Here is a 23,002-nt window from a genome sequence, read left to right on the forward strand (position 1 = left end):
GGTGCATTTGGGTTTGTTTTGACAGCTTTGGCATTCACTGATGCCAGATTAACCTAAGAAGGAAAAGAGAAAAAAAAATAATACAAGAATCAGCACTTTCATCCTTTGCATAGAGCTTTAATTTCATGACTAATGAAGCTACTCTACTCTTTTATTTAGTTTTATTTTTAATTTTTAGCTGTATTTGATAAAGTGAGAAATGGTGCTAAGAACATATTTTGTAGCTAGCAAGGTACTGTTAAATTTAGTTGCTATCATCAGTAATAAAAGAATAAATCTTTTTTTTAAAAGTAGCAAAATGTATAGATTTTTTACCCATGAGGAGGCCTGTGTTAAAGCTATAGCTTCTGTACTTGTAAGCAGTGTGACCTGGCTAGCTCAGTAACTTCTTTGGGATTCATTTGCCTTTCCTGTCAAAAGAGGATAACTCAGGGCTCCTGGGTGGCTCAGTGGGTTAACGTTTTGCCTTCAGCTCAGGTCATGATCTCAGGTCCCTGGGATCAAGTCCCTGATTGGGCTCTCTGCCAAGCAGGGAGCCTAGTTCCCCCTGCCTCTCTGCCTGCCCGTGATCTCTCTCTGTCAAATTAATAAATAAAATCTTTAAAAAAAAAAAAAAAGAAGAAGATAATGCTACTTCTCTGTATACATATTTCTCAGTGCTGATCCGAGTATCCAGTTAGGTACAGTATGTAAAAATTATTTCTGTGTTCTAGATGAATCTTTTATTAAGCACAGCTCCTTCATTCATTCAGCAAACTGTCACAAAAAAAAATGTGGATACTTAACACATTGGATTAAAACTGGTTGTACATATATACTTGTTACTATAAAGAAAATGCATCTTCAGGCTAGAATCAGATTCTATTTATGTTGTTATCATTAGTGCTACAAAAGTATTTGTAGAAGAAAAAGGAAGGAACAAGAACCATAACACTAGTTCTGGCAGTTGCAAGTTGATAGAGGAAGACAAGGAAAAAAAGCAGCAATCAAAGCCACGGTGATATCTGCACACTACAATTCAGAAGAACCCATTATCAATTGTAATTTGTTTTGTTTGAAAACAAAGTTCACATGTGCATTAGATGCTTTTGTTCTTAATACACAGAGAGAAACTAGGAAGTTTTAATTCTTTTGCTTAACTTAAATAGTGTATATTTGGTTTGAGTTCTTCATAATAATCTTGCTGTGCATTCTGATGAGTTCAGTTTGTAGCATTCTTTTCTGCCCATCCAGCATTTTCTCCAATGACTTATTTTTAGATTATCATTCTATTGAGCAGTTAACAAATTTACTCTGTACCACCTGTGTAAAATTCCTGTTTAAGATCAAAGCCTAGATTAATAAACAGCCTGTAATTTCAGCTTGATAAGACCCTAAAACATTAATATTTTTATGAACTATCTCAGACCCCGTATTGTTTTTACCGACTATGGAAAGGACATCAGTTTAACAGGGTAGATGCATTAGGAATGTTGGCAGTCTGCTCCACCAGCAGAACAGGAGATCGATCATAAGAGTTACAAGTAACTACTCTCGTTTGAATATCCAAATATTGTACAATTCATTTGATTTTGTTAACAGCTAATCAGAAAGAATATATATTTAGAAGTAGAATAAAAGCAGAGGTAAAATGTTAATCTGTACTTTAATTCCTTTGGTGTTCTAGATTCTAGAGCATTACATTTATAACCATTTGAATCTCTTCCTAAAAAACTTAGTTTTAAATCACAATGAGATTTTGATGCAAATTAAAGTGGAAAGTTACACTCATGGTAACATTATTTCTGTAAAAATGGCTCTACAAGTTAAGCAGTAGTTAAGAAGAACTAAGTAGTCAACAGTCTATTTTGAGTCAGGGGCCTATCTTCCTATACTCCATGATTTTCACAGTTTAGGATTAGTTGTAAACCAGTTTTTATACTGTTAAATAAAACACCAAAGCTCAAATAGGTACTTACATGCAAATTATCTAAGCTTACAAAATCTAAAAGTAAAATTGGCAACATTAGTTTGTTTTTAATAAACTGAAAGATAATTATGACATCAGCTTAATTTTCTTTTTAAATAATTTTTAGTCCTGTGATTGAAACACAGAAGCACTCTTTTTTTGGGGGGGGTGGGCAGGGGATCGATTTTATTTGGGCTTCTCACAGTGGTTATAGCCACTCTGTCTTCAGAACAATCACAGCACAGGAAATGCGTCACTGAGACTGCCCAGAAAAGTCTGACCAGCGGAATCTTATTGCTTAAAATACACATATTCACAACAACTGACAAATGGTGATGTGCCTCACACAGGAATGTGTTAGCATTTGCAAATCTTCCAACTGTAGCACCAAACCCTCAGCCAGACCAACCCCTTCCTTCTCGGTCAGGTCACCGGGAAAACCAGATTCAGTCTGATCTCCCTGACCCCTATCCAGTCCTCCCGCTCTCTCTTTCCATCTCTCTCCTGGCAGGGGCCAGACTGTGTGATCGCTGGAAATGAACCTGGCTCCAGCGGCTACGTTCACTTGTTCTCATGCCTGGAGGGCAGGACGCTGCAGTGACCCCAACAGTTAGCGTGCAGAGCCGCACCCCATCCCACCCGGGGGGAGGAAACTTGAGAGGGCCAGGATTCATCCATGTGATCAGTTAACTGAAGCAGAATTCATTTTGGTAAAACAGAAGCACTCTTCTAAACCTCTTCAAGGAATCACTTAGACTGAACTCATGGCAGAAGGAAAAATGTAAAAACTCACTTTTCTTAACCTTTCACAGTAAAAGAATATTTTGTTTATTCGTGATTAATTCAATAATTTTCTATTTTTTCCTAAATAGTTTATTAAAATCTTTTAAATGATTTATAGTTAAAAGAAAGCTTTGTTTGTTCACTCTTAAATTACTTTGGATCCAAAAGTTGAATAAGCTGCCTTGTGCTTAGAGTGATTTACTTCCCTGAAAGGAATCATGATTTGCACAAGTATTCCTGTTCACACAAGGTTGAAGGCAGAAGAAGCGTATCTAGGTGTTCATATTCTTGTCAGATAGGTATGTTATATTTCAACACCACCTGTGAAAAAATGTCCCATAGCTGCTAAAGCTACAACTGAGCATTGAAAGCTAAATGGAGGACATTAAGTCAATAATCAACCCAAGATACAAAACATTCTATTAGAAGGTACAGTACCTTTATTACTGTCTTTTATTTTAGTACCATGAGTTCAGTGAGTAATCTTTGAAAAGCAAGTCAATCTCGACTTACTTATTGAAGCATGTTAAAAGAGCTTAAAATAAACCTTATGAAATGGAAAAAAATTCAATCTAACATAAACATATTCTATTTTTAGCTCTATTCTAAACAAAGAGGCTAATATTGATTATAATAAAAAGGATCACAGTGAAATGTTTTGGCAAATAGTACTTGACCTGATGAAAGCAATATTTGATTCAACAAATTACAGTATAATAAATTATTCTAAGGTTATTTTTGAAATTATTTGCCTGTGACCACAATACTTGTACTTAGAGTTAAACATACAAAATTTGATTTATTCATTGATTTTAAAACAGCAAGTTCTTTGTTTCTTGTTTCTTGTAGCATGTAGAGTTTTAACTTCAGAATATGAATTATGGGGCTTAAAGGGTTTCAAAGAGTTATTTTAATATCCCGCCTTCAATATGTATTTTATCTAAAGTGCTACAATTATCTTTTGACACTTCTGTGCACTCAGTTTTTATTTCTAATACTTATGTGGTGATAGTTGAATAGTAGAATAAAATCTCTAATATATTAATTCCTAATCAGAAATGGAAATCACCATATGGTCTATAGACATAAAGAAAATCACACATGTTGTTTGTTTTTGTGCAATTACTGTGCATTATTCAACAAGGAATTTACATGGTTAACATAGGGGAAGTTGTGAAGTATTTATCTTTGAATCACAATTATTTGTTGGGATCTGCAGCTTAGTAAACAGATGCATTGCTTTGAGCCCTCTGAGGAAGGTGTGACTATTTCCCACCAGGAAAGATCTGGGGACTCAAGGAATAACTCATCTTTCATATGTTCTTTAAAATGTTGACAGATCTGGGAATGGTACCTCAGACTGAACCACAGCAGTTCTATGTAAAAACAGACTGTCCATGTAGCTGAGCAGCTGATCTCTAAGTGCCTCCAGTGCATGACAGACTAGGCTTTGTGTACCTGTTCAACTCCAGTTACATGCAAATCCAAGAAGACATACCATACAATAAGATTCAGGATGCAGTAGCCACTGGGTGGCTCAGTGGGTTGAGCCTCTGCCTTTGGCTCAGGTCATGACCCCAGGGTCTTGGGATTGAGCCCTGCTTTAGGCTCTCTGCTCGGTGGGGAACCTGCATCCCCCCCCCCCCCGCCTCTCTGCCTGATTATGATCCCTCTCTCTCTGTCAAATAAATAAATAAAATAAAAATAAATAAATTGTATGATAGAGCGACTATCCTAAAGGACTTTCAGGGAGAGAGAATAACTGGGAGAAAACCAAAGAAGAGGCCATTGGACTTGGCAGTTAGAAGAAATTTTGTGATTTTTGAGAGAGCGATTTCAGTAATATAAAAAAAAAAAAGAGGTTATGGGTTGTTAAAAAGAGGTTATAGAGTGAAGTACAAAAAAAGCCATATATCAGTTCTTTGCTGTTCTGTGACAAGTGTTTGATGGCATGGAGAGTAAGTGGAAGGCAATGTTACAGATAATTTTTAAAGATGGAGAGACTGCAGAGTCGAATCCAATAGAGTAATTGAAAACTGAAGGATGATGTAAGAAGATAAGAGTGTGGGAGAGTTGGAGTCCCTGATGGGGCAAGATTCTAGAAGAGATTTAGAAACTGGGTAGTGAGAGAACCAGAAACAGTTTTAGATTTCTAATATTTCCAAATATTTTGGGGGAACATTATCCAATATTAGTGGATAGGCACTCTTTAACAGCTCTTTGTAGATTAAAGCATTAAACTAACACCACAACAGTAAATTATTAGAAGGTCATAGGGTTTAAAATAAGAGCTGTGAAATATTTTCCCAACAAAGTGGATGTAATCTTTCAAATTCATATTAAATAAAAGGACAGAGAAAAAAAAAAAAAAAACAGCTGTGTGTGGGGGGAGGGCAAATTTGCTTTGTTACCTCTGGCTGAAGAAAACCCCTACTTTCCTATGCCACTAAATCAATGTTTGTCTTGGCAGTAAAATAGATTAGATATGTATTACAGTTACTATGAAGCATTGTTATTATAATTGAGATCATGTATACAACTTGTCTTTCCTAGTGAAAGTAAAAATTCATGGTTTTTGTAGTGAATAAGAACTCTAGTGCCAGAAAAAAATTACATAACCTCATTTTTTCATTGTTTCGTTTGTTTGTTTGTTTCAGCGCCTAACGTGGCTCCTTCAGATGTCGGAGGTGGGGGTGGAAGCAACAGGGAGCTGACCATAACATGGGTAGTAAGTATTAATAAGTTGTATATATCAGAGGCTGCTTTACCTACCCTTAATCTCAAATTGATTTTGTTTCCCAAAATAAATCAAAACAAAAGACATGGCCCAGGATGAACTGTTTTTGTTTTATTTTGTTTTGTTTAAATATAATAAGAAAAATTCTAATGGACCATTAGGGAAATTATCAACAAGCAGAAGAAACTGAGAGTTCACCAAAGATTCCAATTGTACATTTTTTTTCTTCCTTAAGTGACTGTAAAGAGAAACTGAAGTTTAAGTGGAAAGTAATCTACTCTTATTCTACATATGGTTGTTATTTACATTCATTTATTGATTTATATCTTAACTGAGTCAAAAGCTCTCTAGCGAATGAGTGTACACTGACCACTTTTATTCATGGTCAAGATAGAAACAGAGGCCAAAGATATTGGTTGTTCGTTTTCTTTGGATTACCATATCTTCCACCTTTTCTTGATTTTATAACTACCTGGAGAAAAGTAGGAATTTTGTGGCTTATGTTGGAATAATATAAACATTTTTGTTATTTTTGGTGAAACAAATTTTTTGCAATGTATTCTAATCTGAGTGAAATGTGAACTTTATTTTTTAAAAGAAAATTACGGAAGAATACCCTTTATAACCATAGATGCAAACATTAAAAAAAAATGTTGGCAAATTAAATCTGGCAAAATACTAAAAGAATGATACACTGTGATGAAGTAGAGTTTATCCCAGAAATGCAGAGTTGGTTTCACATTAACAAATCGATCAGTATTACTCATTATATTGGTAGAATAAAGGAATGAAATCATAGGATCATCTCAATAGATCAACATTCATAATTAAAACATATTCATGATTTTAAAAGTCTAAGTATATAGAAATAGAAGGGAATTTCTTATACCTGATAAAGGATATTTGTGGAAATCTTACAGTTAATAATAATGCTCAGTGGTGACAGGCTTAATATTTTCCTTCTAAGTTTGGGCATAGGGCAAAGATATCCCTCTTAATGTTGTAATGGAGGCCCTAGCCAGTGAAATAGGTCAAGAAAATGAAATAAAGAGCACAATGTGTGTTTGTACACAAAATTCTAGGGAATCTATAAGCAACTATTAGAGCGAATAAGCACATTTTAAAATGTTGCAGGATACCTGGTCAATATTCTAAAGCCAATTGTTCTTTTATATTTACTGGTTTGCTGCTAATAAAACTTAAAACCAAAACAAAACAAAACAAAAAAAACAAAGTTGCAAGAATTACACTACGTGAATTCAAAACTTTCTAAACCTACATCAATTAAGACAATGTGATACTGGCATAAAGACTGATAAATATCAATGAAATAGTGAGCTCAGAAATAGACTCACACGCAAATAAACAACTAATTTTGCAAAAAGGCACCAAAGCAATACAATGGGAGAAAAGAAACATTTTTCAGTGGAACGTACTAGATAATTGGATATTCAATTGGGAAAGGTTTATCCAAAAGTAATCTGAATGTTCTTCAGCATTGCTTTTGTCCAATACACTGAAGTGATGAGTTAGTCCTTTTCTATTTAACATTAGTAACGTATTATTAGTGAGTCAAAATACTATTTCCACTATTGTGGTAATATCTCTACCACAGAAGTATTATTTTTTTGTTTTGTAAAAATAATTTTTTAAGTTAGAAAACAACAGATTTTTATTGGTAGCTCCAATGTTAAAATATAAAGTAAACAAAATTACCCATGATCACACAACCCAGAAATCACCCAATTTGACATTTTGGGGCAGTCTTTCTAGTCTTCTATGTATAAAGTCATAAAATTTGTATAATTCATTTTTAAATTTAATATTATTTTATATATAATTTTGCAAGACTCCTTGAGATTTTATTATTTTTACTTAAGTTATATTTTATATATTATAATATATCTTAATATTTTTTGTTTGCATGGCATATGACAACATTAATTTTCATTTCAACATATTTTCATGACATCTGTAATTGATTTTCGAAAGACAAATTTTAACTGCAAGCTTTATCCAACTTGCACTTCTAATAGACATCTATTTCTGGAGTATATGCCAAGCTTATAGTGACTTCTTCTATGGAAATTGTTCATTTCACAATCCTCTATCCAAAATGTAACTTTACCTAAGGAAAAAAAAAAAAAAAAAAAGAAAGAAAGAAAGAAAAAGAAAGAGAATAAAATCAAAGCCCAACGCACAAGCAATAATAAATTACCAAAATTATTTTTTTTTAAATGGCTGTCAGATTTTACCTGGCCTACTATGGCTTAGAAAGCAGTTCCTATGCAAAAATAGATCCTGGATGTTAAGGGATCCATTGGCCTAAAAGATTAAACAAATATTCAGCTATCTAATTCCAGAAATATTTTGAACTCACTGTGGTATGGTAACCCAATTTTAATTTATAACATTTTCTCTAGACATTCAAGCCCCAAACACTTAAAAAAAAAAAAAAAAAACTTTTGTATTTTTTATTTTTTTAGAGAGAGAGAGTACACACATGCCTGAGCGGAGCTGGGGGTGGGGAGGGGTAGAGAAAGAGAGGGAATCTTAAGCAGGCTCCACACCCAGCACAGAGCCCATTGCCAGTTCCATCTCATGACCTGAAGATCATGACCTGAACTGAAATCACGAGTTGGTGGTTCAGCAGACCATCTGAGCCACCCAAACCCTCAGTACCTGTAATTTTTTTTTTTAATTGGAGTTTGCTTTTGCTCTTGAAACTTACTTTGATCACTAGTGTAATGGGTTATGATAAATCTGTCTCAGAAATCATTCAAGGGACTTGTTATTGATACATTCAAAATATTTTGTTAATTTTTTATGACCCGTAGAAGAGTTCTGTATCAGAGACTAATGTCTGAAAAACACTGCATTTCAACAGGATATTTGAAGTGAGAGATATTGGTGATGGAGAAAGCTGTGATAGTACAAAGTTGTCTGAATTAAGCAGGTAACATTTACGTAGGTTACATGTTTATATATATCCACGTACCCATTAAATATTTTTAGTGTTTAATTACTGCAGACAGTCAAAGAGCAGAGCCTAGGCTCCAAAGGATTTTGAGAAGTGCAGAAAAAATAGCAGGTTTTAATCTCTGCAAACAATAAATTGGTTTCTATAAGTGGATATCCAGCAAAAATTGACTCCATTCAGTGCACTGTAGTCATATTTTATTCTTGGCATTGAAATTACATTCTTAAGTAAGATTTAGGAATAAGATGTTGAATCTCAAGTTATTTGATTTATAAGCTTTAGTGTCAGTATAACATATATAAGTATAGCTATTAGGAAAAATTAGAATATTTTACTCTTTTATATGTAGCTTGATTTTTTTTTTTAACACAGTGGGTATCTTTCAGAATAAGATGGGAAGCTTATCAAAAATTCATGATAGAAAGTTTATTCTAAAAATTTTTAAATCAAGTCTCTGGGGATACAGCCTGAGAATCATTATTCCCCCCCCCCCCCAGTTTTACTGAGCTTTTTGTTTTTTAATTTGAAAAATGTTTTCCATTTTTGTTAGGATGTGAAAACTTTGTAGCTGATTCTGGTATATTGTAAATTGCAAAAACTAGGGAGATAACTATCTAATAAGAAAAATATTTAAACGAGTGTAGAAATATTATATTTTCAAATAATGTAAAAACAGTAAGTTTGTACATCCTTGAGATCATGCTTTAGGATTTACAGTTCTAGCCATCATGTTTAACATAAATATATTCAAGCAGGTGTGGTATATTAACTTCAAGGTTTTTCCTCAAGACAACTTAACTTTGATTTTTACAGTGTAAAAGTAAATATACAACTTGCATATTTATCTTTTTGACTAAAAAAATCAAATGATGAGTATTTATTAGAATTAGCTTTGCCATTATTTAAAAATAATGAATTGTTAAAGCTGACATGAACTTCTTTATTGGACAGTTGGCATGTCTAATAATAAGAAAGTCAGAAAATAATTCCAGACAGAGCACTTTCTTCAATATTGTGTCAGACAGGGGCCCATAGTCAGCCTCCTACAGATGAGGGCAGTAGCATCTCTTCCTTCACCTTCTCTCTTTTTCCTTCTGTCCAGTTTCCACTGTTTGATTATAAGACAGATATCTGGAGTCTTGTACTCTCTTACCATTGCCTTTCAACTCTAAAGAAATTAATTTACTCATTCTTTAAATATTTCTTGAGGCTCTTTTCTTAGGTTCTAGGGATAAAGATAAATGAAATTCATAGAAACTCTGCCCTCATGAAACTTACATTCTAATAATTGAGAGAGAAAATGACATGGATAAATAAGTCAAGGGTACGGTGTCAATCATGGTAGTGTTAAAGAGGAGAAAATAAATCAGGGAGGTGGGCTAGAGGTATTATGGAAAGAGTCCTGAAATGGCAGATTCTGTGGCCAGGGAAGACTACAAGTAAGGTATCTTTACCTCAATAAGTGAGGGAAGCGGCCTTCTGTTGTATGAAAGAGCATCCTAGGCAGAAGGAATTGAATGTAAAAAGGCTCAGAGGGGGAGCCCCCCCGCCCACCCTGAGAAATTCCAGGAAGAGCATCCTTGGTAAGTGAAGTCATTGCTTGTTTGAACATGTTTTTGCCCTGGCATTTTCAGGCAACACTAACTTATGAACATTTTTTTTTAAGTACATTATTACAAAGAACATTCTTCCCTGTGTATTGTTATTGTTATTTGCATTGAATTTTCCCCCATTAACTGTATTGTTTAAACCTATTTAATATTTCAATTTCTATGTAGCCTCTGTCAAGAGAATACCACTATGGGAACAATTTTGGTTACATAGTGGCATTTAAGCCCTTTGATGGGGAAGAATGGAAAAAAGTTACAGTTACTAATCCAGATACTGGCCGCTATGTCCATAAAGATGAGACCATGCGCCCGTCCACTGCATTTCAAGTTAAAGTTAAGGCCTTTAACAACAAAGGAGATGGACCATACAGCCTCACTGCAGTCATTAATTCAGCACAAGACGGTAAGTAAAAGAAAGACCTTACTAATATGGTGAAGGAGGGGAGATTTTTTTCATAGTACTAGGCATTTAGTAAATGAGTATTACTTTGATCCAGATTAAAATGTCATTCTATCCACTTAAATACAAGAATGCCTCCAAAATCATTTTCATCCTTTAGATCATGTCCATGATAGTTAGGAAATCTCCACTAAAATAATCAGGTTAGACCCCTTTTCCTGGTCTCTTGCTTCTAATTTTGAAGTCAGAAATTCTCTATATTTGATTGGAACCTTGGTAAGTCGGCATTCATAACATTTACTGCTTATAAATTACTGAACATATTTTGGGGGGAGTAAAATTGCCCCTTTTTAGCCCCAAAATTGTGTAATTATAGCATTTGTGTAACTTTTCTGTCATTATGATAGAGTGCTAAAATTTTATTAAAGGAAATTGAAGCATGATTCTATGACAAAGCAGTCAGAAAAGCAGTTGAACTTCTTTCTTGGGAAAGGAAAAATTTGTCTGGAAGACTACTTAGGGGATAAATATATAGATACTGGCTCTCTTTGTTTTTCTAGAAACATTAACTGATCTGAGTATGCTCGTAAAGGACTCTATAGGTCTATGCTAAATATATAATTTTATATTACACATAAACACATTGATTTCTGATTTCCTATTTAAGCTACCATACTTTATATTATGATTTTCCTAATTGAAGAAAGATTAGGCCTTCTTATTTTTTTAAAGATCTCCTTGTTATAACTCCCTAATCATAGGCACTATGTAATTATTATTGGCTAGAAAAGCAAATACGGATTTCACTGGCTTCTAACCTAACACATTTGTCCTTTACCAAGTTCTCTTTTCGCATATACGGAAGCACAAATGGAAGAGGGTAAATACTTAAAACTATAAGATATCCCTCTGATCTCTTAGAGGAAAAACACTCTATTTGTTTACCTAGTTTGTCTATTTTTACTTCAAAATAAACAATTAGCTGCCCCATAGAACTCATAAATGCTCTTCAGTCATAGAGTTACTAGTTTTCATATTTGTTAAAAATTTAGTATGCACAATGCAGCCATCAAAAGAAATAAAATCTTGCCAATAGCGTTCAATGGGACTAGAGGGTATTATGCTTAGCAAAATAAGTCAATCAGAGAAAGACAACTATCACATGATCTCCCTGATATGAGGAAGTGGAGATGCAACGTGGGGGGTTGGGGGGTAGGAAAAGAATAAGTGAAACAAGATGGAATCAGGAGAGAGACAAACCCTAAGAAACTCTTAATGTTACGAAACAAACTGAGGGTGGCCGGGGGGAGGGGGTTAGGGAGAGGGTGGTGGGGTTATAGACATTGGGGAGGGTATGTGTTACGGTGAGTGCTATGAAGTGTGTAAACCTGGCTATTCACAGACCTGTACCCTTGGGGCTAATAATACATTATATGTTTATAAAAAAAATTTAAAAATTAAAAAAATATTTAGTATGAATTCAAGTCATTCCATGATCTTTACTGACAATGCAAACATGAAAGGAACCATAGATATATATATGAATATATATGTGTGTAAGTACATACACACCCTTTTTAAGTTGGTTAACTAAATACATAGAAAGAATAAAAAATAGAAATTATTTAAGTTTATAATCAGTTCAGGACTTTTTAGTACCCAGTAATAAATCTTAGATTCTCTGTGCTTGTTATGATTCAGCCGAAATATGATAACTTGACTCAGTGTTACCAGTTTGAACAATATGAGTACATCTCACAGAGGAAATGAAAGTAAAAAAGCATTTTACAAGTTATCTTCTCACCCAATATCAATTTTTTATTGCTTTATTTGATGCTAAAGTAGTCAGGCAAAAGGCCATGATTGTCATCTCTTTAGTCATGGCCATCTGCATTTAATTATATTTCTTTCCTAAATGTTTCATGGGTCTCATAAAACTTGCATGTGCTGAAACTTGTATAAGTGTTCATCTTTTCTTTTACTGCTAAGAAATCAATCATAGTGCTACACGTTTACTGTGATTCAGAAAGGCAACAGTGTTCTTGCGCAGGACATTTTTAACATAAAAGAGGATTATGGCTTGTTAATAAAAGACAATAAAAATTGATCATTCTTGCTTAAAGATTTCCTTAGTTTCTTTGTATAATTTTCAAAAGGGATGTGAATTACTTTTTTTTCACCAAACAGAGGCCTTTTTGATACATACTTGACTTGATGCCCAGTCGGAAGATTAGACTTATAAAAGCTTTCCTGAGCCCAAGAAGCAGTGGATGTCACAACTTGTTTCAAAGGATCTTAAAAAAAAAAAAAAATTTAGACATAAAAGAGAAAGAAGAAAGTGTCTCTAACTAGTATCTTTAGTTTGTGTAAATACAAAGTAAAGGAAAATTGAAAATTTCCTTTCAATTTCTTTTCAATTGAAAATTGAAAATTGTGATAAACAATGTTTCATAATAAATACCAAATTTCCTATTTTTGATGATTTAACATTGATAAACTAAATATAATAATTTAATCTGCATCCATGGGCTTTCTTAAGCAGATTAGTTGGGAGAAATGCAGAAAAGAATACAGTTCTTACTCACAGATAATTGGAGAAATCCACGAAGCCTTTCATATTTTTCAAAATTATGTGCATATATATATGTGTATAAGTCTATGTTAACATTCATGTGTAGATGACTGTGTGTGTTCATATATTATTGATAATCATGAAAAAAGGAATATTAGTAAAACCAAAGAAAAAGGTAATAAAATTATTGGACTTATTTTATTTTACCAATATGAAAATTACTTGAAAATATTAAAATACAGTTTTAATCCATTCATTCAGCAAATGGTGCTATGTGAATTTTGTTATATAAGCATCTTACATAAAAATATAATGTTCTCATCAAATTTCAGCTCCCAGTGAAGCCCCGACAGAAGTAGGTGTAAAAGTCTTATCATCTTCTGAGATATCTGTTCATTGGGAGCATGTTGTAGAAAAAATAGTGGAAAGCTATCAGGTGAGTTTAATTTTTATCAAACTACATACATTTATTCATAAGTATATTGGTGTAGGTTTTTAAATAGGTTGCAGCTTTCAGTGTTCTTTGGCCATTGATTTATGTGGCAACTAATACTGTAATCCAATTCTTGTGTTTAATATGTGAGGCACTTATGAACTGATTGTTAAGAATAAGGCAGAGATTCCTAACTGGCGTATCTAGGAGAGCTGTAGAGTCCCATGCATTCACAAACAGCTGAAATAAAAACTAGGGTAATAACACTCATGGTTAAACAAGATCTTTTCAGACATTCTCATAAAATGCCAGTGAATTTTAAGTTATTTTGGAAATCAGTTTGGTAATTTATGAAAGCATCCTTACAATGTTTATTCTGTTTATCTCAATAGTTCCATTTCTAAAAGTCCCTATAAAAGAAATAACTATAAAGTAGGCCAAACATGTGTCTCATAAAACAGACACATATTTTTATAGGGGATCTTTCATAAGATCACAAATATGTGATCTATAGGTAGAAAATTGGGAACATTCAAATATCCCAAAGAAAACTTCCCTTGATTTGAGTCTTTAAAGACCAGTGGGAATAGCCAGATCGAAGGGGGAAGATTTGTGTTGAGTAAAGGGAAAAAGGCCTGGAAAACTGAAGCTGTGATCATTGTTGGGGTCTTTAATATGATGCTAGCAAAATTTAGATGTGATTATGCAGAGACAGTGAAATCATCTCGTATTTTTAAGCACAAAGAGTGAATATTAAGAGAAATTGGCAGCAGCCTATCTTTGCAGATGAGCAAATGGATGCCAAAGAACCAGTGACTGCCCCACCACAAACTGAGTGTCAGAGGAGTATCGAAAACTTAGCTCTTCTGGTTCACAGTTCAGGGCTTTATGCCAAACCACAGACTCCTCTGTTTCAGGCAGTGAATGGACAGTGAGGGCCCTTCTGAAGCCACAGGCAGTGAGCTGCCGGCCCGATCAGCTAGCCCTTTCAATTCTGGTGCTCTCCCTTCTTCATCTGTCCATGAAATATTAGCTCCTCTAGGGCAGGATTTTGTCTGCTTTCCTCTCAGTGCCAAGAACAGGGCTGGGCCCAGAGTAAACACTGAACAGATACTCACTGGGGGCTGATAGTGATACTCAAATATGATCAAATCTAAAAATAGAGAAATTCACTAGCTGTTACAAACCCCTATAATAAACAAGTTCCAGGTTTCTTGGGAGAAGACACCAGATTTTGGAGCTTGAAAGTTATCTTTTAGACCATAGCATTTTTTTCTTATTTAATATTATTCATTTTTAAATAATAAAAAAGAGAAATAAAGGATTATTTGATAGATAACTCACTCATGAATCAAAACAATAAATGTATGTTTCACTTTTTTTAAAAACCTTGTCTTTGTCTAAGAATTGTGTATTGGCCATTTTATAACTTCCAACAAGCAGAGGACAAAGGAAATATGAGGTGGGAAGCAATGATAATAACCAGAATACAGCTTTTTTTATTGGAAGTAAGCATCAAGTAAGGATTTTCAATTAAATAGCAAAAAATCTTTAGCAGATAATATTTTCTTAAATGGTAATTTTCAAGGAAAAAAATGTATGCCATTGAGGAATTTAGTTTCACAGATAGCTGACATTTTGCAACTCCACAGAAAGTAGAAATTTGTAAGCTCTTCTGCCAAGCAGATACAGGTTGATATCTCAGCTCTATCACTGAGGAATTTGGTGCAAAACTTATTTGAAATTTTTGAGCTTTGGTTTTCTTACCTGGAAAGCTGGAGAGTAATCATGCCTCATAGAACTGTTGTGTGGAATGAAATGAAAGCATTTACTACTTTTCCCTATTCTATGTCATTGGATATTTGAAGACAGTGGTGATTATGACAGTAATGAAAATTTGATAATATTAGTGATATGAATAATAACATTTGTTGAGTCCTTACTATGCTAAACAGTTAAGCTTATTGTATTGAATCTACATGGTCCTAGGGAATCAACACTACTATTATCCCTGTTTTAAAGATGAAGAATTTGAAGTTTAGAAACATTTGTGTGGGTAATAATTGGCATAATTAGATTCAAACCTAGGTCTTGGCTCTCCAAATAAATTAAAAATATTGGAAGTAAATCACAAAATTATTGTTTCAATTTGTTCTTTCTTAAAAACCTTTTGAGTCTTTAAAACAGAACCTTGAATATCAACGAGACAAGCATGAAAGCTTACAAGAAAATATCCATAACATTTATTCTCCTTTAAGAAAATGCCCCTGTAAGGGAGAGGCGTGTTCCTTGACTGAGTATAATGTGGTTATTGTTTCTATTTTAAAATATGATGGGAGAAGCCAGCCGTTTAACAAGATAGATGATTGAGAAAACTAATATCCCAGTGCACTTCCTATAAAAATGTACTCAGGGTCTAAGTTACAAAGAAACAGAGGGAGGGAAAAGTAACACATTAAGAAAATAAAATAAAAAGCTGGAGAAGCCCAGCTCCTATGTGACTGACCCCAACTCAAGGTTAATTTCCTGATATTTCAAGTGAGAACAAGAGAATCTCTTCCCTTGTGGTTTTAAAATATATCTCAGTAGAGTGTTTAAGTTTTACTCATTTTTTTCCTCTTGCCTAGTTAAAGAGCTCCCCACTTCTAACCTTAATACTACTAAGTTTCCCTGCAGTGTAGAGGAACTAGAGGGGGTAAGAGGTGCTCACCCAGCAGGTAACATTCACTTAACTTTATGAACACAAGCGAAATACGCTATGAGGAATAATGGATGCGAAAACTCTTAGCAGCTGAATTAGAGATTTATGCTCATGATTGGTTTCACATTGTCTTAAAAGATTATCAGTCCTGGGGCACCTGGGTGGCTCAGTGGGTTAAGCCTCTGCCTTCGGCTCAGGTCATGATCTCAGGGTCCTGGAATCGGGCCCCACGTGGGGCTCTCTGCTCAGCGGGGAGCCTGCTTCCCTCCCTCTCTCTGCCTACTTGTGATCTCTCTTGGTGTGTCAAATAAATAAATAAAATCTTTAAAAAAAAAAAAAGATTATCAGTCCTGAGTAATCTACTCAGATGTTTTTAAAGGTTAATTCATTTTGGTGAGCATAAACTGATACTTAGGAAATGCTTCATTTTCTTATTCTGATGAAGGCATCTGTCTTCATCTGGGTCTCCCCAAAGCATTGTCTGACACATGGGTGTGGGAAAAGGTGATGTTTTATTGTTGTTATTTGTTGGTTTGTTTTAATATGATCCCAGGGAGCAAGTATGAAGAAAAAGCAGAGTGAATAGGAAAAGAGGAAGCTCAGATACAAAGATGATTTATCTTTTTGGCAAACCCTTACAACAAGCTAATTGAAACCTACATAGAATTGGTTGGTCCCAACACCGGTGGTGAAAATAAAAGACTTTTGAATAGTTCCCAAAAGGTGTAAGGATACCTATTTGAATGATTTATATTATTGAGATTCCTTTCCCATGGACTCTGCTAATAATCAAAATAGTCTGGGATTTGGATAATATAGTTTTTATACAATATATTTTCAGACATTGAGTTTTTTTTGTTTTTTTTTTTTGTTTGTTTGTTTGTTTTAATGTCAGCATCTCATTAGTCAGCTTAGGTCGTCCTTGCATTTCCAGCACCTAGCCCAATAACTGGTACAAAGTGGATACCTGATAACTATTTGTTAAACGAGTGAACGAGTAGCATTTATCAAATGCAGTCCTATGCTCCCAGTGTTGAAAATAAGTGATGCATGCATGTCTTCTAAATTAGTAGGAGGAGAGAAAGCCCAGTCATGAAGTAGTTTCATAATTGTTTAATAAGCACTATGACAGGTTTACAATAGAAAAAGGATGCTGTGGGAATTTTAGAAACATGTAGAGAAAGAGTGAAAATTATAAAATGCCACAACATTAAATGGAAATAAATACACTATATGTTACTGTAACAAATGAAGAGGAATTAGTGGTTTACTATCCATAAAGCAGGACTTGCTGTTTGGATGTGTGGATGTATATCTTTTCTAGTCATGATAATCCATTTCTACTCATTCATCCAGGCTCTCTTTTGGTCTCCTTAGCGATTAGTCTAAAGAAACACATGTGTTCTGCTCCATGACTACAGGTTGTACCCTTCACTCTGAGCGATTTTCTCACAGATTATTGTCAGCCTTTCAACACATTGAGAAACTCAGTGAGATGATCAAGATACAACAGCCCACATTTGTTATCTATTTGGAAATGAAGTTCATGACCAGTGGCTAGTTCAGGGAAAAAAAGATGATGCCATATATTATGTATATGTATCCACTGTTTATTTTAGTATACTTTGAAAACATTGTAAGCTATATGTAAACATATACTTTAAAGAGGGACAGATTGCTAAATCATTTTGTCTCAGATGCTTTCATTTGTAAAGAGTAACTATACTGTGAAAATTTTCTAACTCTCATATTCTAAAATAAGGAAATCTGTTTGGCACACATAATCATTCTTTTTTGCTCCCTAGTCACAAAGGCATAGCTAAGTCACTGCTTTGATTTGTTGTAAATTTTATTTGAGACTGACCTTACCATCCTTGCTAAACTTAGACAAATAAAGTCATTTCTCATTTCAGATATAGCTGCAAATAGTAAATTAAGGAAAGCTTTGTTCTTTCCTTTCATATTGCCAAAAAATGCCTCATGGAAATTTGAGTGAGAAGATAGAAAAGTTTTCTCACTTTAATTCCTCGTTTTAGTACAAAGCATCTTCTAGAAATAGTCTTTATTATATTAATCCTGTTTAAAACTTCTTTAAACTGGATAGAAAAGTTGTTAGAGTGGAATAAAGATTTTATTTTATTTTATTTTTTGGAATAAAGATTTTAAAATGTGGTATATATCTCAGTCAATAAGCATACATATAAAAGTGCATGAACTTCAGGGAGTTCGGTTTTGATTGCTATAATACATTCTAGATTCGTTGTGAAGATAATGTACGTGGGTAATACTACTTTAGTGCATGGCATTTCATTAGAATATAAATGTTTATTTTATTAAAGCAATAGAAGAGACCTATGTATCATCTATTTCAAATGCCCACTAAAATATAGGCCACCTTCTTCTCAAATGACTGTACTCACTGCCTGAATAATTTTAGAACCCAGAAACATTCCTTCTCGAAGTGGCTCCCGTTCTTTGAAAGTCTTTTGTCTGCAACTGAGATCTGCCTCTGGAGACATTTGGTGCAATTCCACTTCCTTGGTTCTGAGGCCATCCTTCTGGTCAAATGACAGGAATGCCAAGGAAATCCTATCAAGACCATTATGAAGAGTATTCTTGACATGAGAAAAATGAATACCAGTAAACAAAATAAAAACATTGCAAAGAAAACCAATTAACAATTTAGTAATTAGCCTTTGTTCTGAAATGTGCTAATTCTACATATAAACCTTACTTTTTTAACAAGTGAATTCAAGCCATCTAGTTCCATTTTATAATGGTTTAATTTGTTTTATGTAAATGAATCATTCAAGATTATATAAATATTAGATATTATTGTCTAAGCACTTTGTTTAATTATGAAATTAAATTTCCATTATTTTATAAACAGGGAATCTAAAATATATTAAATACCAGTATATTTATAAGAAATCCTCTTCTTTTCATCTACACCTTAGAGATACAGATTTCTGACCAATAAAACAGCCTTATTAGAAGGATGAAAATCATAATTTACAACCCTCACTTAAACTTTAAGAGACAAGGAAGGCTATCATTGATATATCAGTAAAAGTGATCAATTCTAATCACAACATGTAAAAGTAAATTTATTTTCAGGATAAATAAGTTCCTCAACTAATTATTAAGCATAATTTTTCTTTGATATCTGGCCTCAATATAGATTCAAAGGAAATAATTTTGATTATATACTTCTAAAATGACCTAGTAGAAAGTTATTACACTGACCTGTTCCAGGCCACGTAATGACTGTTTCTGTGAAACAAGGTTTATTCCTGTCAAACTGTTTACCAATGACTCATAACAAGTTTGGTATCATATCAACAGAAATAAAGCAGGAAATAAATGATAAAAATTATTGTGGAAATACTTCCAAACAGAGACCAGTGTTATATTTTGAAGGTAAATTGTGTGCAGTTTTTTCGTTGTTTTTTTTTCTTTTCTTTTCTTATTAGCGTGAGACTATTTCAGGCCATGAGGTGAGCCTTTGATTTGTCTTTGACATCTTTAATCGATCTACATTCTGTGCTTTGCTGTATTCTGACTAATAGAAGTATAAGTAGCAATAAGTAAGGCTTGAGTATATGATGCTCAGCCAGCATCACTGGTGTCAGAACCAAATGAAAAGAATTTTCACAATTGAAATAACTGAATCTCACTTGGTTTAAATGTTTGCAGATTCGGTACTGGGCTGCCCATGACAAAGAAGCAGCGGCACACAGAGTTCAAGTCACCAGCCAAGAGTACTCAGCCAGGCTAGAGAACCTTCTGCCTGACACCCAATACTTTGTGGAAGTCAGAGCCTGCAATAGTGCAGGGTGTGGACCACCCAGTGACATGATCGAGACCTTCACCAAGAAAGCACGTGAGTTTCAACATTTGCATTTTAGACTTGTCAAAAAATACCAATTGATTCGATCATGGTGCAGTTATATCTGAGAGAGACTTACTACCTGGCAGTCTTAGCACATTCAGTTTTCAATTTTGTCCTTTACAATCACCTGAGATAAAAACAAACAAACAAACAAACATTGTTAGTTATTGTATATGATGAAAAGATGTGGAGAATGCCTTCATGCATTTAATGTTCTACTATAGAAATACAGTTACAGAACCTCTCTTCATAAAGACTACCCCCAAACTTTGTATCATTAGATAATTAATTTGTCCTCTCTGTTATTATTTTTAACACTGTTTTTATAGGACTGGATTAATAGCATGAGAAAATTGAAATTCTGCTTATTTTCTTTTTTTGTAAGCCTTTGTCATTGCACAGTGCAAATGCAAGTTAAATGTTGTAGCATTCTATTTGCTCTCTTATTACCATATATTCTCATTGTATATGTAACATATATGCATAATATATAAATATATAACATACATAAACAGTATATAACAAGACTGTCTACACTGCTTAGAATTTAGAGGCATTCTTGCCTCTCTAGCTTCACTTTGATATCTCCTTCTTGAAACCACATTGAATGTACAGAAGAAGAGATTTATATTTGAGGCTCTAGGGAGTTTTGGAAGAATTTAAAGACATGAGTACTATTAGGTTTGACAATTTATGAAACCACTTGGGGGAAAGGCGACTAAACACGGTGGTAAGATTCCAGACTCTGATGTCAGTCATGGATTTCAGATCTGTTTTTGCCACTTACTAAATGTATGATGATAGACAAATTACCTCTCACCTTTAAACTTGATTTCTAATTTGTAAAAGGAGCATTCATTCCTGGGGCATTCATTCCTATGTTCTTTTTCTATTTATTCATTCATCAGAAGTATACTATGTCCCCATCACTGTTCTAGTGGTTGAGGATACAGAAGGGATCAAGCAAGACCCAGAGCTTCTTCTGATAGGATTTACAATCTAACGGAAGGACAAAGGGGAAAAAAAAAAAAAAAAAAAACCTGACAAATAAGTGTGTATGATAATATCAGATGACAGGGCAACAAAATAAATAAATAGATAATAAAATTGAAAGTGACTTGGATGGGAGCTCAACCCCAGTTAAGTGGTCAGCAAAAGCCTCTTTGAGAATATACTATCCGAGTCATATATATGAGTATATGAGTCATGAGTGACGATTGGCAGGAAGAGGACTATTTCAGGTAGGGAAAATAAGTAGTGGAAAACCTTAAGGTGAGAGTAATTTGGTATGCCTTAAGTGTAGAAGGGCAGTGGGGCCAGGGTGTAGACTGGAGGTGAGATGGAGGAAGTGTGCTGAGACTGAGATATGAAGGGTCTCATAGTTTTCAGTCATGTTAGGAGTTAGAGTTTTTTCTAAGTCTCATAAGAGCTATTGGAAGATTTTATGGCAAAGAGTGATATCTAATTCATGCTTTTTAAAAAATAATTCTGGCTTCTGGATGGACAATAGGTGGTGATGGAGTAAGAGTAAAAATAAAAGAGCCAATGGGGGATGATTTTAGATGGTGGTTAGAATTAAGGGATAATGGATAGAGAGAGAAAATTTTCTGCAGAAAGAGTTGACATCTAGGTGCTGGTTTAGATGTTGGGATGGGTGGAATGAAGACTAAATATCAGATTTTTTATTCAGAAACTGGGAATTCAACTGTATCATTTGCCAAAGATGGGAAAGAACCATCGAGAGGAAGATTTGGGAGTACATGGCAAATGTTCCGTCTTGATTACATTTGAGGAGCCATTTAGACATTCAAGTAGAGAGAGGCACTTGGACACATTCATCTAGAAATCAAGAGAAAGATTAGACCTGAGATAAAATTGTAAGTTCTTTAAAGCCATGGGCCCAGATGCAGGATTTAGAGAAAATTCATAAATAGAGGAGAGAAGGATACTTAGGATCAAGTCCTAGGTCATGTCAACATCTAGAAATTAGACAAAGGACATGGAGCCATCACCACATGGTTAATGAGAAGGAGCGGCCAGAGAGGCAGGAGGAAACCCAGATATTAAAAGAATTGAATTTAAGAAAAGAACAAGATTCAGAAAGTGATTAGAAGGTCAACTTTATGGAATGCTGCAAAGGTATTAAATCTGAAAAGAATAAAATGTAACATTAGATTTAGCCAACTGGAGGTGATTGATGACCTTGAAAATAGCAGTTATAAAAAAGCTTATGAAAAAATAACCCAAATAAGGAATAATGACAAGAGAATAAAAGATAGTTATGTATCACAGAGGGCCACAGGTACATTAATGAGCCCAAGGATATAAAGTGCTTAGTTTAGTGCATGGCAAAATTAGCTCTTGTTGTCACATCATTTTCATTGACTTGAAGCAGTTTGCAGAACTGAAGTCAGATATGGTGGCTGTCACTTGCATATTATTACTTTCCACAGCTCCAAGTCAGCCGCCAAGGATCATCAGTTCCGTAAGGTCTGGTTCCCGCTATATAATCACCTGGGATCACGTGGTCGCACTATCAAATGAATCAACAGTGACAGGATATAAGGTATGTAACAGATTACTCGATTTTTCCAGACATGGGCTTTATTCTTACAAAGAGTGATTGATATTTGGACTTGATTGACATTTGTTGCACCAAAACCCATTAAGCTTTCTTATTCTAGCTGTACACTAGAATCAAATGACATAGTACCATGTTAAATTTTGAAATACAAAAGGATCTTGAGTGAATCCTGCAAAAATGCTATGTCAAGTGCACAAGATAGGTAGAATAACTGCTTTAAGGAATAGAGTTGTTAAAGTGATCAGTGCATAAATAGGAGGAAGAATCCATTTTTGTTTGGCAATGATTAAGATAGTGTTGCCTAATGCATGGCAAACTGATACATTGAGTTATGTTCCATAAATGACCATAAGAAGGAAAAA

The 23,002-nt window shown here is 34.1% G+C and overlaps 1 protein-coding gene across 4 annotated transcripts in view; it reads left to right on the top strand.

Annotated features, from left to right (window-relative positions):
- CNTN1 (contactin 1) overlaps positions 1 to 23,002 on the top strand; it is a 353,101-nt gene that overhangs the window by 289,347 nt on the left and 40,752 nt on the right. For all 4 annotated transcript variants that reach the window (XM_032347814.1, XM_032347813.1, XM_032347817.1 and 1 more), the window contains 5 exons: positions 5,389 to 5,459; positions 10,227 to 10,461; positions 13,363 to 13,466; positions 19,861 to 20,047; positions 22,510 to 22,622. In XM_032347814.1, the coding sequence (XP_032203705.1) occupies positions 5,389 to 5,459; positions 10,227 to 10,461; positions 13,363 to 13,466; positions 19,861 to 20,047; positions 22,510 to 22,622 (710 nt within the window). The remainder of the gene's footprint in view (positions 1 to 5,388; positions 5,460 to 10,226; positions 10,462 to 13,362; positions 13,467 to 19,860; positions 20,048 to 22,509; positions 22,623 to 23,002) is intronic.

This window comes from Mustela erminea, chromosome 6, assembly GCF_009829155.1.
Source record: "Mustela erminea isolate mMusErm1 chromosome 6, mMusErm1.Pri, whole genome shotgun sequence".
Taxonomy (NCBI): domain Eukaryota; kingdom Metazoa; phylum Chordata; class Mammalia; order Carnivora; family Mustelidae; genus Mustela; species Mustela erminea.